General features: G+C 39.0%; 1 protein-coding gene across 5 annotated transcripts in view; it reads right to left on the bottom strand.

Annotated features, from left to right (window-relative positions):
• pard3aa (par-3 family cell polarity regulator alpha, a) overlaps positions 1-16,003 on the bottom strand; it is a 469,619-nt gene that overhangs the window by 234,940 nt on the left and 218,676 nt on the right. For all 5 annotated transcript variants that reach the window (XM_066683465.1, XM_066683467.1, XM_066683466.1 and 2 more), the window contains 3 exons: positions 12,442-12,923; positions 5,041-5,180; positions 2,524-2,652 (listed from right to left, as the gene is read on the bottom strand). In XM_066683465.1, the coding sequence (XP_066539562.1) occupies positions 2,524-2,652; positions 5,041-5,180; positions 12,442-12,923 (751 nt within the window). The remainder of the gene's footprint in view (positions 1-2,523; positions 2,653-5,040; positions 5,181-12,441; positions 12,924-16,003) is intronic.

The following is a 16,003-nucleotide window of genomic DNA, read 5'->3' as shown; positions in this document are numbered from 1 at the left end:
CCAAAGACTCTGCAGCACTCCCTCGGGCACAGGAGAAGGCTAATCAAATGCACAAAGCAGCAGGTAGGAAATAAATAATATCTCCAGTGATGCTGTTAATGCCATCCATTCTTCTGCAGAATGTGGTCTCTTTGTGTCAGAAAGGCTCTAATTACCAAATGATCTGCTTATCTGTTCCCCAAAACAAAGTGGTGTGGAGCACCAGATGATCATTGAATCTCTTAAGCAGGCCCTTAAACAATTATTAATATTAAGGAAAGTACGTAAAGAAATTACAGTTTGAATGTGGGGATAAAGTTTCAAGAAATGCTTACATTTAAACTAAAATGGTTAGTCTACATTTTCTCAAAACTATTAGGCACAGGGTAGGAACACACCTCAGACGCACCAAAATGGACAGGAGGAGAACACACAAAACTCGAGACAAGGATCAAAGTCAAAAAACCATGGTAGCTGTGTGCCAACAACACTATGTGTAACGCCAGCCTTTATACATCTCCAAAAATAGTGTCTTTACAGAAGATGGAAAGTTTCTTAAACTTAAATTTCTTAAACTGGAAGACAACATTTATTCCAAGTAATTTGAGTACTTCTATTTATTCATTTATCATGAATTTCATAAAATATGAAGTAGAGCTGTGCTCAGAAGTAAAGAAAAAAATCTAACCCCCACCCCCCCCCCCACCCCCCCATTGGACAGTGATGAAGGCGAACACTCTATACACTGCAATTGTGATATACTACAGAAAGTTAAGGGGTAACATATTTCTACAAGATGAGCTTGAGGCCTTGGCCTGGTTTGCTTTATCATTCAACACAGTCAAGGATTTCTACTTTGACAATCTGCGCAATGATTTCAAGCTATGGCACAATAGTAGCAGGTCAATACCACATAGATTACTATAATAAATAAATATACATTTAAAAGAGTGGAAAAGTAGCCATTTCTCTGCACTAAAACATGGGCCCTCTGGTTTCCCACCTTTACTGGATATGGATTTTCCAGCTTTATGTATCTATCTGATGTAGAAGCTTTTCCTCCATCCAATGGCCAAGATCAACAATGACATCCATTTCACCACATCATCCACCCACCTCAACCAAAACCACAACTGTACCAACAGTGTGTTCACCGCCGAAACCTCTCTGAAAATGACAGATGCAATAAAGTGGTTGTCTCTCTCTGCTTGGTCTGCTGTAACGGTCAGTTTGTAAAGCAACATCTCACTAATCTGATTTTTATGAACACTAGTGGATGGATTATTGGCATGCTTTAATGCTAAACTGGGTTTGCTTAAAAGCCAAAGCTGACTCATTCTGTATGTAAATGTGGCGATGAAAGTAATGAGGCATCCAATTGCTCTGTCTCCCTACCATACATTTTGTCTCTTTCTGCTGTCGAGTACGTGGAATAATTTCCACAAGAGATATCTATTAAAAGAGATAGACAGACAAAGGATAGCTAGATAAAAAAAGAGGGCAATAGAAAGTAGTACAGAAAAAAAGGAAAAATAAGTTAAACAAAAAATAATGATGTGCAAAAACTATAGGTGAGAAGACAAAGGGAGGCAGAGAGTAGGGGCCCAGATTTATTACTCTCAAGCCATTATTATTACACAAGTAAGAGTTAAAATGAGTTGCTTAGAAATTAAAAAGACTTATAATCATGTGCAGCATGTGAAGGAAATGTTGAAAGAATCTTTCTGAAGGATGAAAATCTACACCGCAGCAAGGCTCCGTACGCTAAACCACCGCCTTCCATCCTCCTTTACATGATTACAGACTTCAGAAGAAATGATGAGTGAATAAGCCTTATACATTTTATGCAGCATTCAATGGCATGTGTTTGCCTCCATATTATCCCACATCTCATAGACCTTGCACTTGTGACTGTAAGCATTTTAAATATTTTAAAGAGACAGTGTGCATTAAGCAAGGTTCAATCAACATATTTACCAAAGAGAAACTAAGAAAAAAATAATTACTCTGATGAGCTACCAGCTTATTCTAAATGTTCAAATGTATCCAGATTTCCAGGTAGCAAATTCAGCTCCTTAAGGTGCACCTATGGGAGCACCTCCCAATACATTCTTGTATTTGTCCAATACAAGAATGTTTGGAGTGGCATTTGTGATCCGGAAATTATAATCCAATGTTTGCATTTGACCTCAATAATGTTCCTGTGGCTATATACATTCAAATCCTCGTAGTAATCTTCCAACATCTATTTCAAAAATGTGCCTAAAACTGTAGCAGCTGTAAGAGTAGTTAAAGGGGGACCAGCAGGTGTCTACAAACTTGAGCTTTATTATAACCAATAGGAAAAGAAGGGGCTGATGAAGCGAGAGAAAGAGAGAGAGAGAGAGACACCTAACAACTGTTCATTTTAAGGGTCTAAGGGAAGACAGGTTGGCAGAAATCAGACACGTCTACCCCAAATAAATAACCCTACAGAAGTGTGCTTATTCTAATGCACTCTGAAATACATGGGCATGTGTGTGTTTGTGGAATGTTGTGTCTCACCACTTCACGAGGCAGTAAGGCGTCCTCTTGTCTGACAACGAGCAGACTCACGGTGCCTTCCATTGGAGTGGAGCGGAGTAGAGCCACCACTTGCTCCTGAGTCTTCCCATTTAGATCCACTCCATTCACCTACACATGCACAAAAACCATAGGAGAAAAAGTACAATTAAAAACAACAAGCAACATTTTTTGAACCTTGTGTGAAATATTTCTTCACATCTACAGCATTCCATAATCATTATTTTTTCCGTACTGTTTTGGCAGGGCAGTTTCACTTAATGTGGTCTAATGGAATTTGATGGGAAACAGAAAGAAGGCCTGTGTGTGTGTGTGTGTGTGTGTGTGTGTGTGTGTGTACCCCAGTTCACTAAGGTCATGTAGACTAGAGTACCTACAGACTTCTTGCTTTTTTTTGTCTCCCAAACTGAGAAAATAAATCTCTCTTAAGGTTTTCTTGGTGCTATCAATGTCCTCCTATGGCTTTTTAATCACTCGTACTACTTTTATATCCTTTGTTCTTCCAGTGTGACAAACCTCAAGCGACTTGCTCTTCTGACACTATAATTTGCACTTCTTGTATTCATGAACTGTAATAATAGAATTCTCACACAGGTTTCACAGGTGCATGTTCGGAGTGCAGTTCACAGCTCTCTGAGCACTTAAATCATAAGCTAAATCAGTAAAATTCAGCAGAAGCATTCTGGTTCGTGCTGGGATACGACTAACTGGTGCAGAACAAAAATGGTAATTTGCCAAAATCCAAAATAGGCCACTGTATCCTCTCCCTTTAGGAATGACTGAAGATGTTAATGCTGAAAATTTAAATAAAACAAGTATACTCTTTTATAAATAAAAGGTGCTACAAAAGATTATTTGCATGATGCCATAGAAGAACCACTTTTGGTTCCATAAAGAACCGTTTATGCTAATACCTTAAGACTGAGTGTTTGCTTTTTAAATATTTAACAGGGCCTATGCATTCACACATCCTTTAAACAAATATGGTTCACCTTTGTAGGCTCTTTATTTTTAATAGTGGAGATAAGGTACATAATCTAAACTCCATTCATTCACTGTCTGTAACCGATTATACAGTTCAGGGTCACGGTGGGTCTGGAGCCTACCCAAAATCATTGGGCGCAAGGCAGGAATACACACTGGAGGGGGCGCCAGTCCTTCACAGGGCAACACACACACACACACACATTCACTCACACACTCACACCTACGGACACTTTTGAGTCGCCAATCCACCTACCAATGTTTGTTTTTGGACCGTGGGATGACAGCGGAGCACCCAAAGGAAACCCACGCAGACACGGGGAGAACACACCAACTCCTCACAGACAGTTATCCAGAGAGGGACTTGAACCCACAACCTCCAGGTCCCTGGAGCTGTGTGACTGTGACGCTACCTGCTGCACCACGAATTTAAAAACATGTATCTCCATTTTGCTGATTTTAGGTTTACTACATCATTTGAACACAGCAGCTTTCCTTCATATTGAGTGAAATAGAAATGCTCCAAAATGACTTGGAATATATATATATATATATATTTTTTTTTTTTACATTGGCTTCCATTGAAAGTTACAGCTTTTTTTGTTTCTCCTGTAAAGGTACTATTTTGGGAAATGCATGTTTTTAGAGAAAATATAAAAAAAAAAACATTTAATATAACTGATTACTAGCAGTTACAGGCAATGGATGGATGGACTATGTAATAATACATTTGATTACCATCAAAGATTCTGAAAGGCAAACTGAATGCACAGAACATACTACAACCATACTAACTCTAGATGTCTAAAACTGAGGACAATAACACTAAGGATATGGAAATAAAAATAAATCATTGTAGATGAGTGATAACATTAAATCATTGCAGCATAACGCAAGAGTTCCCAATTCATTTCCTCTCTCTCCTAATTCATCTCACTGTGACATGCTGCTACCAAATCAACCCAACGAAGCCAAACGTGGAGAGACAGAGAGAAGCAATAATTTACAGGCCAGCATGACTGTGATAATGCTGACGAAGGCTGAGTGCATGCAGAGGGGTGTGGAGAAGGAGCAAGGTGACCTCATGACTCAGCCCCTGCTCTGTGCTCCAGAATAAAGCTCTGAGTCAGTCTTCACAGACAGGACCAGCCACAGCGAGCAGGTGGCCCACTCCACCACCAAATCAAATGGCCTCTGCTGATTGCCTGTCACTGTGAATCAGCCATCACCTACAGGTTATTTATTTATTTTGTATTATAGTGAGGTTGGAGTGCTGGTGAGCAGGAGGAGCCAAAAAAACAAAAGTAGCCTGATGTGCTCTGGAGAAGCTGCTGTGGGAAACAGCAAGAAAGAGATGCATAAAGGCAGCAGACAAGGAAAAAAAAACTCATTAATTAGGAGATTTCATCTATTTCACCAGCTTACTGGAGTAAATTTAACATAGTAAAGTGCAATTATAAATATAAATATATAAATATATTTTGCTGCCACAAGTTGAGCTCAGTCATTTCTCACCTCCAGCAGCCGGTCATTGGCCTTGAGCTGGCCATCTTGGATAGCTGCTCCTCGTGGGAGTATGTTCTTCACGTAGATGGGAGCAGAGCCTCCGATGGGAACGTCACGTGATGTAATACTGAAGCCCAGCCCCTCGGGACCTTCGGAGAGGAACAGGCAAACATACAACCATTAACACTAAGTGTTTAGACATTTAGACTGAATTCTTAAAGTGCTGATGAAATAATAAAATCTAACCAGACCTAACCTATTATGCACCCAAGCACCCATCTCAAATGAATCTTTCTAAAACAAAATAAATATAAATTAAATAACAAAAACAAACAAACAAATTTATAAAACAACTTAAGTAACATGACCGCAATGAGAAAATATATATTTTTTGGTATTAATGTATTCTTCACTGATACACATTTAAGAGCAGTGGCTTGCTTTTTAACTGTGAAAAATATATACAGACAGTACGTGGCTTCCCTAAAGCACACAGACAGACAGCTGTGAGTTACTTTCTAAATGTACCACTGTCAAATCCATTAGGTAAAGGCCACAGTGAAATTACAGCCCAAGCAAAAGCCTTAAAACTACTGTATCTAATAACCAATCACAGACCATTAGCATGGCTATTTTCAAATCTTTCAGCTAGGGTTAAAAAAATAAAACGAAAAGAAAAAAACATGCATATACTTCAGCAGGGTGTGGCTGCCCATATGTGCATGTATAAATCAAAACATACAGCATTCTAAACATAAACCCAAAATGCAAACCCTAATTAAATGTTTGAGGCCCACTGGTGAGGGGGGCAGGGTCAAATTTAGCTCTGTCCATGGCAGTGGGACAGGGCTTATGAATGTACTGGGATGGTGACAGTATGTATTTAAGTCTCTAGGACAACTCTGAAAGGTCTAGTACAAGGAGTATTAGGCACTCATTGTGAAGCCAAGGTAATGTGACTTTTTTGCATCCATCCCCTAAAACTCAGCCTTTGATTGGGTTTGATGCACTGATGCATCAGGCAAATTGAGCTTTATGGCTTCCCACAGACGCTACTAAATCCCAGGGAAACGTTGTTAAGGCCTCAGGCAAGGGGTCTCTAAAGCAATTTGCTCGCCGTCCACAAAACAACCTTTTTGGGAGCGGCAAATGAATATAAATGGGCTGACAGAGTGACGCTGGAGAGAGAAGAGAGCCCTGGACAGAGTAGCTACGCTGACCTTATCACCACAAGAGCAGAGACAAGTATGCGAGAGCATGCAAAGAGCAATAGGCGGGTCACAAAACATACATCTTCATTTTAAGTCACATTTATGGCCATCAAGCCTGCCTTCTTGTGGTTGATGTAGCTGTTGTAGGGTATTAGGGAGTTGCCTTCTATACTGAAGGCAACTGTTCAGTTTCCTGCTCAGGTAAGCACTCGACGTTACGCCGATAAGGGTCATTGAGCAAGACTCCTAAACTACATTTATCTACATCAATAAATTGATGAAACATAAGTCACTCTGAATAAACCTGCCTGCCAAAATGGCATTAATGTAAATGCTATTGGCTGTTCTGGCCTCTCTGAGACTTGAAACTGGAAATTAAAGTATATTCCAAGCTTCAGATGATTTTCAGCTGTAAATCTAGGTACATCATAAAAACAAAGCATTTGTTTTTCATATATGTACAAAATTTTGTACATTTTGTCACTATTTCTTTTTTTTATTATTTTATTTTGTTTAATATAGATATGCCATAAATAATATATATATATATATATATATATATATATATATATATATATATATATATATATATATATATATATATATATATATATATATATATATATATGTTAGCCTAATCATGTGGAACTGCAGAGAGAGTTGCCAACTCAAGCTTAGCGAGCCATGCAATAAGCAGCACATATTTATGGTTATTTCTTAGGTTTCAATCACTTTTTTTATTAATATTTTTTTTTTTTTTATAATACATTCTATATAACAATTTCCTTACCGAATCATTCACAATACTATACAGTTTTCAAAGTTATTAAGGAATCATCTAGAGCTTTGTTCATTATTCTAGACATATCTACATAAACATTTAGTTTTTTTACAGCTTCCAAGCTTTACAGCTTTTTTTTTTTTCCATCCATCCATCCATTATCTGTAACTGCTTATCCAATTTAGGGTCGCGGGGGGTCCAGAGCCTACCTGGAATCATCGGGCGCAAGGCGGGAATACACCCTGGAGGGGGCGCCAGTCCTTCACAGGGCAACACAGACACACACACATTCACTCACACCTACGGACACGTTCGAGTCGCCAATACACCTGCAACGTGTGTTTTTGGACTGTGGGAGGAAACCGGAGCACCCGGAGGAAACCCACGCGGACACGGGGAGAACACCTTTTTTTTTTCATTTTAATATTTTTGTTTAATCTATTTTGTATTTTTTTTCTTTTTTTCAAGATTTTGATTAGTGGTGTCTTTATAGACTTGCTGAGATAGGAGAAAACACTTCCATAAATAATGACCACAGAGGTTACTACACATTATCTGATGTCCTTTTTCTAACTTAGGTTATTAGGAGAGTCTGCCACTAATGGTGTTCAATCAAGTAATTATAGAACTGCATCTCTAACAGTTGGAAGTTAGTTAATCACTGATGTCTACTGTACCTTCCACCACTCCTCCTATTTTTTTTTTGTTCTTCTTGGTAATGCAAATGGAAAATAATTGGGGGAGGGAGGATGTTTTCCCTCTTTTTGAAATTAGGCTGAATGTCCCAGCTCCAAAAAGCTAATTAACTAGTGGCCATAAGGCAGTGTGGCCTCTTAAAACTGAGGTGAAAATGGAAAGAGTGCTTTGGATAGTCCATTATTTGATTAGGACACTTGGACTAATAGAAACAGAGGAGGGAGAAGAAGAGGGGATAGAGAAGCGGGGGGTAGAGAAATAAGAGTGAGAGACTGGAATCAAGCCATTAGAAAACCTATTTTTTCGAGGGAGAAAAAAAAATAATGATAAATCCTCCAAATGAGCCATGCTTCAGTTGAGAGTGGAAGAAGCCCAAACTGGCCCCGAACATGGGTGTCCAGCAGCCAGCCAGGGAAAAGAGAAACAAAACCCATCTGAGGGATCTGGACAAGCCAAACATCTTAGTCCATAAAACTGGAATTCCAAACAAACTCTGAAACCGAGCTCTGACATGAGGAATAATAACATGTACAATAATACATCCAGGATTCTGAGAGCTGTGCAGTTAGTAGGGCTGTAAATAAAAGCCTGGGCTGGCAGGGAAATCTGCTGGAGCTGAACCAGGTCAGCCAGGCAGGTTGTGTGGTTCATATTGTACACGCAGGGTCAATCTCAGCATCACCGCAGTAAACGAAAGCTTTGTGTAAATGCAGCTGGTCATGGTGCTTGTTTATGGAGTGTTGGAGTATGATGGCTCATTCGGAGGCTGCTCGGATTAGCCTGTAATTCCGCCCTCTCACACCAGACCTGGCCCCATCTCCTCTACCAGCTCTGACTGAGGACTAGCTTCATGTGTTTTACCATCATTACTGTTCTGAACTCTCTTTTAATGTAGCTTATGTTGTTTCAGGTTCTGATTAGGTCCTGCAGCTCATATCATTTTTTTAATCATAATTGATTGGACTGAAAGGCTACAGTATGCAAATAGGCCTCTGGCCAATCATAACATCATTGCTCTCTGAAGAAAAACATGTATCACCATTTTTGATGGTTTTTAGTTTACTACATCATTCGAACACAGCAGCAGTACTTCATTTTGTGTGAAAATTTAATGACAATTGGAATAAAATCTTTTCACGTTGACTTCCACTTAAAATTAAGAATATTATTTTCCTTCTATAAAGTTCCTATTTTGGAGATACATATATTTCTTTGGAAAGTAACTAAATAATGCTTACAGTTTCATATGAGTTTCTCATGGTGTTGAAAAAAAATGTACATGATTTTCATCAAATATACGACAAGTCAGTCCTAAAACAGTACTTAAAAACCCTTAAACATATTATGCCTATTATGTCACAAGTTAACAGAGTTCTGGGGTCTTAATTAAACATGTGTGACATGCTTTTAAACAAATTCCACAAGGACCAATCAATCCATATAAACAGCCCCGAAACGACAGGTCTCAGCGTCTGTAAGAGCCACAGCTCCCTTCAGCACAAGTGCCCAGGAGTAAGAAACGAGGCTTGGAATCTCTGGATTTGAGCCATTTTCACTTGGTTCAGTTACTTCTCTCATATTTGCAATTTACGCTCAACATCAGGGGTCCAGCTCACAACTTTTTTAGTCTTTCGGGGCACCGGAATGCAGCTAGAGAAGGAAACGTAGATGAAAAAGAAAACTATACACGATGCTATAAAGTCATAAATATTTTGAAGTTAGTCATTTTTATACTTTCATTCATGTTTTTCTTTTTTAAGACAAAATATGTAGAAAACAAAGTCACTGCAGAGCGAGGGATGGAGATACGTTTACTTTGCGCATCTACGTTGAGTTTTACAGTACACGTGTGGGAGCGCGGAGGGAACACATTAGGGTGAAACAGCAAACCCAGTCCTGTCAGTGGTGTGGGTTCAGAAGGTGGGACTCGGAGTAGAGAATGAGATCTTAACTGTTTATATAACAAAGGCTAGACAATGATGGACCATTGTATTGTAATTTCCATCCAAAATGATTGCGAGGGACACTACAGTAGTCACTGGATTGGTAAAGAGACATGTCCATACAGTCTCTAGCCAAATCTATGCCCTTAGCCAGACTACATGCTTTGATGCTGAAGTTAAAGGGGCCGGTCAAATGAAAGCAGTGAAGACCACAGTTTTTGCTATTTGGGCCCACAACGTGATTGGAGACAGTGCACTCCATGTAAGAAGCAACACAGAATCACAACCACTCATTTAATTCCATAGATTAGCCAAAAAAAAAAAAACTACTGGGTGACCTTGTTTCATGGTTGGTATGCTCAACATCCCCAAATTAATGTGCACAGGCACTGAAAATGTATTTATATTTTCAATGTCACTGTCACACAAACTCAGAATTGAATATTTATATACAGTAATTACAGTAAAAATACATTTGCAATACTAATGCTTGTTTTTCCATGTAATACAATCCCATTTTCCTACGTATTCATTAAATGGATTAATTCCTAATTGGTTTTTAAAGTGACGTACATGACTCTAGTTGACACTGTTGTTTTTAAAGGCGCTTTATAAATAAACTTGACGGGACTGGAAGAAGCTTAATGCCAGAACACCAGCAGTCAGCATCTGCTGCATCAGGAATAGACAAGCCAGCAGGCACAAGGCCATACACACACACACACACACACATTCTCCCATGTCTCTGACTCCCTTTCATTTCACATTCCCATTCTCTCTCACTTTCTTTCATCCCCTCTCCTGTTCTCTCCATCACCTCACTCTCACCCCCCACCCTTTTTCTCCTTCCCTTTCTCCTACCTAAACCACATCCTCCCTCTCTCTCTCTTTCTCTCTCAATACACATCTCTCACTCGCTTTCTTCAAATTCTCTCCTTCTCACATCTATTTCTCTCCCTCTTACTCACCTTCACCCCCTTTCCTTCCCACACTACATGTCTATCTCTGCCTACTCTCACGCTTTTATCCACCGCTCCTTGTTTCCCTACTTTTTCTCCCCAATTCTCTTCTTCCCTCCCTTTCCTTCAGCACATTCCTTTCTCTCACTACCTTCCTCTCTCTTTCTATGTCTGATCAATCTTTCGTTCCTTTCCTGTCTCTGTCCTTCACCTAAAACGTTTGTCTTGCTCTTTCTCTCTGTGTGTATAACATTCCTTACCTTATAAAGTTAACATTGTGGAAATCTGAGGGGTTTGACCTAATAAAATTTTCAGTAGGATTTTGGTTATTCCCTGCTAAAATGGAAGAAACAACTGATAAAAGACCTGAGACTCAACAATTACGCCCAATGTATCAGTAATGTGAAATCAGAATGAAATACACAAACAGATGTTTATGTATGTGCCTCTTATATGTGGTCAGTGCCCACACACAAGGTCAGGAGCGTCAAAGGGACATTGCGTTTGCTGTCAGATAAAAACCTACAGAAAGTCTTCCCCCAAAATTAGCGATGGTTTTGTTCCAAAAGAACAAACAAGTTTGAAAATTATAAACATGCACAGCCCATTTACAGCTAAATCTAACAGCCCCCCTTCACACCCCCTGCCTGCAGCTTCCTTTTCAATTATAGCAGCACGTACTCCAGCTATCTGAACGTTTCACCCACCCAGTGGGACTGGGTTGTCAGGGTTTGTTGGTTGTCATCAGGGGTTTAATTGTGTCTCTGTTGCTCGTCTCTCGTACTGTGCAAACCTAAAGGCTAGTGCATCCTGGCGGTTGACAAAGAACACATTTTCTCCTTTCTTTTTCATTTAAACGAGCTGGAAACAGCGATTACAGCAGTAGGGGAAAAAAAGAACAGAAAGAGAAAGATTAGCGGGTGTTTTAAAACCTTTGGAAAGTTTCTGCTGGAAACCTGTGGTAAGTGAAGGTCAGAGAGTTCTCTGGCTGAGCGGTACCAGACAACAAAAGTTAAAAAAAAGTTGTACTCTCCTGCTAATGTTGACTGGCTGGTAGACACTCTGAGTTCTCAGGCAGTGTGAAATGCCCAGATAGAGCTGCCATGCAGAACCAACAGGATTTGGAGCAGCAGGTAAGACTGGCAGGATGTGCTAAAGTCCACACTTGCTCACAATAGCAGCCATAGGGCTTTGAAGTACTAACTGTATTAGTTACACAGAGCCAGTCAGAGCACCGACACAGATACCATCAGCCATTAAAAACAGCTGAAATCGGAGAAGACTTCAGAGGAGCCACTTCTCCCAGGTATTAAAAAAAAGGTTAATATTTCACGTATTAACAATTTTCAGCAATTCTGTTTAACAATATTAGCATGTTTTAAAAAATTATAAAACTACAGAGCTATTGCATAAGTTAATCACGAAAAAAGCTAAACGAGGTAATTGTTGTTTTTTTTTGCTTGTTTGTTAGATTTTTATTTTTATTTTGTTAGAATTAAAAATATAATTTAATTGCAATATCTATTACCATATCTCTCAGGATTTCATTGACATATGAAGCATTCAAAGCATTAAATTAATCACGCAGTTTCATAACAATTATTTTCTTATTCATTTAGTCATTTTATTATATCGATACTGTGCATTATTTTGGGAAGCATCTCAAAGAAATTTTGAAGATACATAGGACTTGTATACTCATTATTTACAGTATGTGTAGTTAGATTTTTTTTTAATTGATTACATTGATTACAACATGTTTAAATTGTGATTCAGCACATTAGAATGGCATTATCTACTAGAATATTCTTTCCACTTACCTTTCCTTAGCTGCACATTGAACTTGCGGCCTATCTTTTTGTTGAAGTCGGTGGAGGTGACTGGTGTGGTTGTCTTGAGAGGTTGCACTGGTGCAGGTAGGGTCTTGGGTGGTGGGTTGATGGTGGATGCTGGTAAAGTAAGATGACTTGCATTCTGCTCTTGGTGGCCAGGGAGTGGTTGGAGATTGAGGTTAGGGTGTGGCCCAGTCTTGGACATCCTCTTAGAGTTGAAGTCAATGTTTCCCACCACCAAACTACCCCTCTCTCCAGGTGTGGAGTCAGGAGTGAGTCGACTGTTTGCAGGGCCTGGTTTGGGGTCAGGAGTCAAAACCCTAGGCCCAGGCCCAGGTCCTTGTCCTGGTCCAGACTGCAGGCCAAACTCATTCTGAGAGAGGTGCTCATACTGGGCTTTTTTCACTGCTGGTACCACATGAAACAGGATCAGCGGGGAACGCATGGCCTGCCGAAACAAGTCCTGTGCTCTGGAGAAGGAAGAACAAACACACACTTCGTTAACATCATATGTGGGAGCACTTAAAAAAATGGTTTATCAAAATAATACAAAGTTCTAAATGTGCTTATGTTAAAACAGATAATAACATTAATGATAACATTAATATTTTAGCTGCTTGATATTTTCCATTAATCAGACCTGAAACACAGAGTGTCTATAGTGAAATTTTAGGCATTAAGGAAAAAAAGAGATACGAATAGAGTCTGACACACACATACACAAGCAGACACATAAGAAGTAATTCAATTAGTTAACAGACATTTATGACATGCTATATTCCTCTTGTAGTGGAGGCACTTGTCCTCGGTAGTAAGAGAGTTAAGAGGCAGACACACAAAGGTCAGAAGATCAGCATGGCTAATCGCTGGCTAATTGCACTTCTGCAGCTGGAAACAGAGCTAATTCACAGATTACATTATCTACCATTAACATAATCGCAAAGCCTTGGGGAGGAACCAGGGACATGCATTAGAGCCCAGGACCAGGACCTGTGTCCACATCCACAAAACACAACCTCCAGCAACCTGCCTCTGGACTCTACCAAACTAAATCCACGTTAATGTGATGAGACTGATGATGATTTATATTAGTTCAAACAAAACATACTGCATGTTGTGCCAAAAAAGTTAAAAGAAAAAACGAATATGTAAATAAACCTTTGAATAACAGATTCAAAATCTCGACTTAGCGTAAACAGGAGCTGGAATTAAACACTGCACAAAATGTGAGGTTTTGTTAAAAAACTAATTATATGTGACAGAAAGACATTTGAAACATGGGCTACCATAAATACCCACTGTATAAAGTACAAAAGTAAAAGTTCCAAATTACATTAAAGCATGGTGTAATTTCTCATTTCACGCTTATTATTTCCCACTGACAGTTCACTGAAATGATACATTTGTGTGTACACCACAAGCTAGTTTAATTTATTTATGTACACTTTTATTTTGTTAAAAAATGCAATATTATTATGATTTTGTTTGACATTGAAATACAAATATAGAAGAAAGAATAAAACACAGCATTAATACAGCATAGCAGAAAATTTACACTTTAAAGGGTTAGGACAGGATGGAGGGTTTAAATGTGCAATTTGAAGACTTACAGCAGACACCTTCACCTCAGATTAAAAACACAAAGGCATTTGGGAAAGAAAGGCCGTTGTAAATATTCAGTCACATGTTTGTGTGTTCGTGGCAGGCGCTAAACAGTTTTTGCTGCTGTAATAAACTCTTCATTTAGATCATTCTCTGCATCTAGAGAGTCAGCCAGCATCATTGAAGGACCCCTCTTCATTCTTATGCTAATTCACCCCTCCAAAATCAAGTAAACAACAGTGTGTGTGCATGCATGTGTGTGCCTGTGTGCGTGTGTTAACGAGCAGAGTGGTGGCACACAGCTAATCACGCAGCTCCCCGCCTCTGATTGAATAATAAACGACTCCATCAATGCATCATTACATTGAGTTAGATTAAGCAGCACTAAATATTTATTCATGCAAAACAATCCAATAAGATTAGAATATCTCTTTGAATTATAACTCCACATGCTACTCAGTAGCAGAGAGAGAGAATTAGATTATTTTTCTCATCTGCCATATATCAGCATCTCTGTGCTTGTTGTGGGCTGCCATTGTCTCTGCAGAGAATGAACTCTGAAGCTACAACACATTTACTCACACATTGACCTCAGCTAAATTTGCCGAAGAGCAGCAGCCTTAGAAAACCTACATATTAATGTATTATTTACTTAAAAATATTCCAACTAGGGTTGGACGGTATAAAGATAATACCGTATAAAGCGGTGTTTAAAAATGTTGGCCATATCTCAAAATGAGCACTGTATTTATGACGTGTGTGATGTGTCAAATTTCTCTTTAGTAAAAGGCTGTAAAGTTAATTTATTTGCATTTAAGAGAGCCACAGGCAGAGGGAGTAAACGGGTGGAGAAAAAACAAGCACAGTAGCCCACTTCAGTTGTGATCTTAGCAATGAGTTTGGGTTAAAAGAGAGAAAGGAAGCTGAAAACAGAAAAAAATACCCTTCTCTTGACCTTGTGCTCACAGGTATGAGGCATTATACTCTAAATATGTGTGTTTTGAAACTCACTGGCCAGCTCTGTTCCTAAACAGTATAGAACTTAAAATAAATAAATAAATTAATTAATTAATTAAAAAAAAAAACGTGTTATTTTACTTATTTTCCAGCACCAGTCACTGAAATGTGCTCTCTCAGAAATGTTTTCTTTAATTGTCAGCACGTGAGTCTGTGAGCACTGTGAGAACAGCACAGCGCCGAAAACCCTTCACTCGACCCACTTCACTCGAAAACAGTGTAATATATTGAGACGGTATGACAATATGAAAAGTGTGGATACCGCCCACCCCCAACTCCAATTTCTGTTTACATACAGCAACTTTATCACACAATCACTGACCACAGGCCAAGACCCCACTGTATTTCACAAAGGACAGCAGATTCTCATTAATGTGTCAATTTGTTAGAGATTCGGTGTGATGTTAATAACGTATGTCCCCTTCAAATTATTTCATCTGATTGAAACTGAGTATAACTGACAGTGTCTTTAACACACAAGGCTGCAATCATTTACTGCTGACCTACCATCATTTTAGAAGAAGGAGGGCGAGAATGAGAAGAAGCAGAAGAAGAAGAGAGTGCTTCGAAGGAGGAGGAGGTGAATGGCAATAAAGTAAAAAAAAAAAAGAATCAGAAAAAGGATGAGAAGATGAAGATAATGAAAATGATGAAGAACTAGAAGATGATGCCAAAGACCAAGATGATGATGAAGAAAAACTAGACCACAAAGACTAAACCTCAGCCAGGCTATAGGCATGTATTCACTGCTGTACATAAATATGTGCCAGAAATAAACCAAGAGAATTACAGTATATAAATGGTATTAATCCCCAACAATATAGAAATCTAATCATCCCCTAAATGTTCACATTTTGAGTAATATCCACCCTGTCAATTTGTTTCTCGAAAACTTTTTTTGTTGAGATGAAACATCAGAGGGACGCAACAC

The sequence above is a fragment of the Hoplias malabaricus genome, chromosome 10 (assembly GCF_029633855.1).
Source record: "Hoplias malabaricus isolate fHopMal1 chromosome 10, fHopMal1.hap1, whole genome shotgun sequence".
Lineage (NCBI taxonomy): Eukaryota > Metazoa > Chordata > Actinopteri > Characiformes > Erythrinidae > Hoplias > Hoplias malabaricus.
Note: the sequence above shows the minus strand (reverse complement) of the source record. Positions and strands in the feature narration are given on the sequence as shown.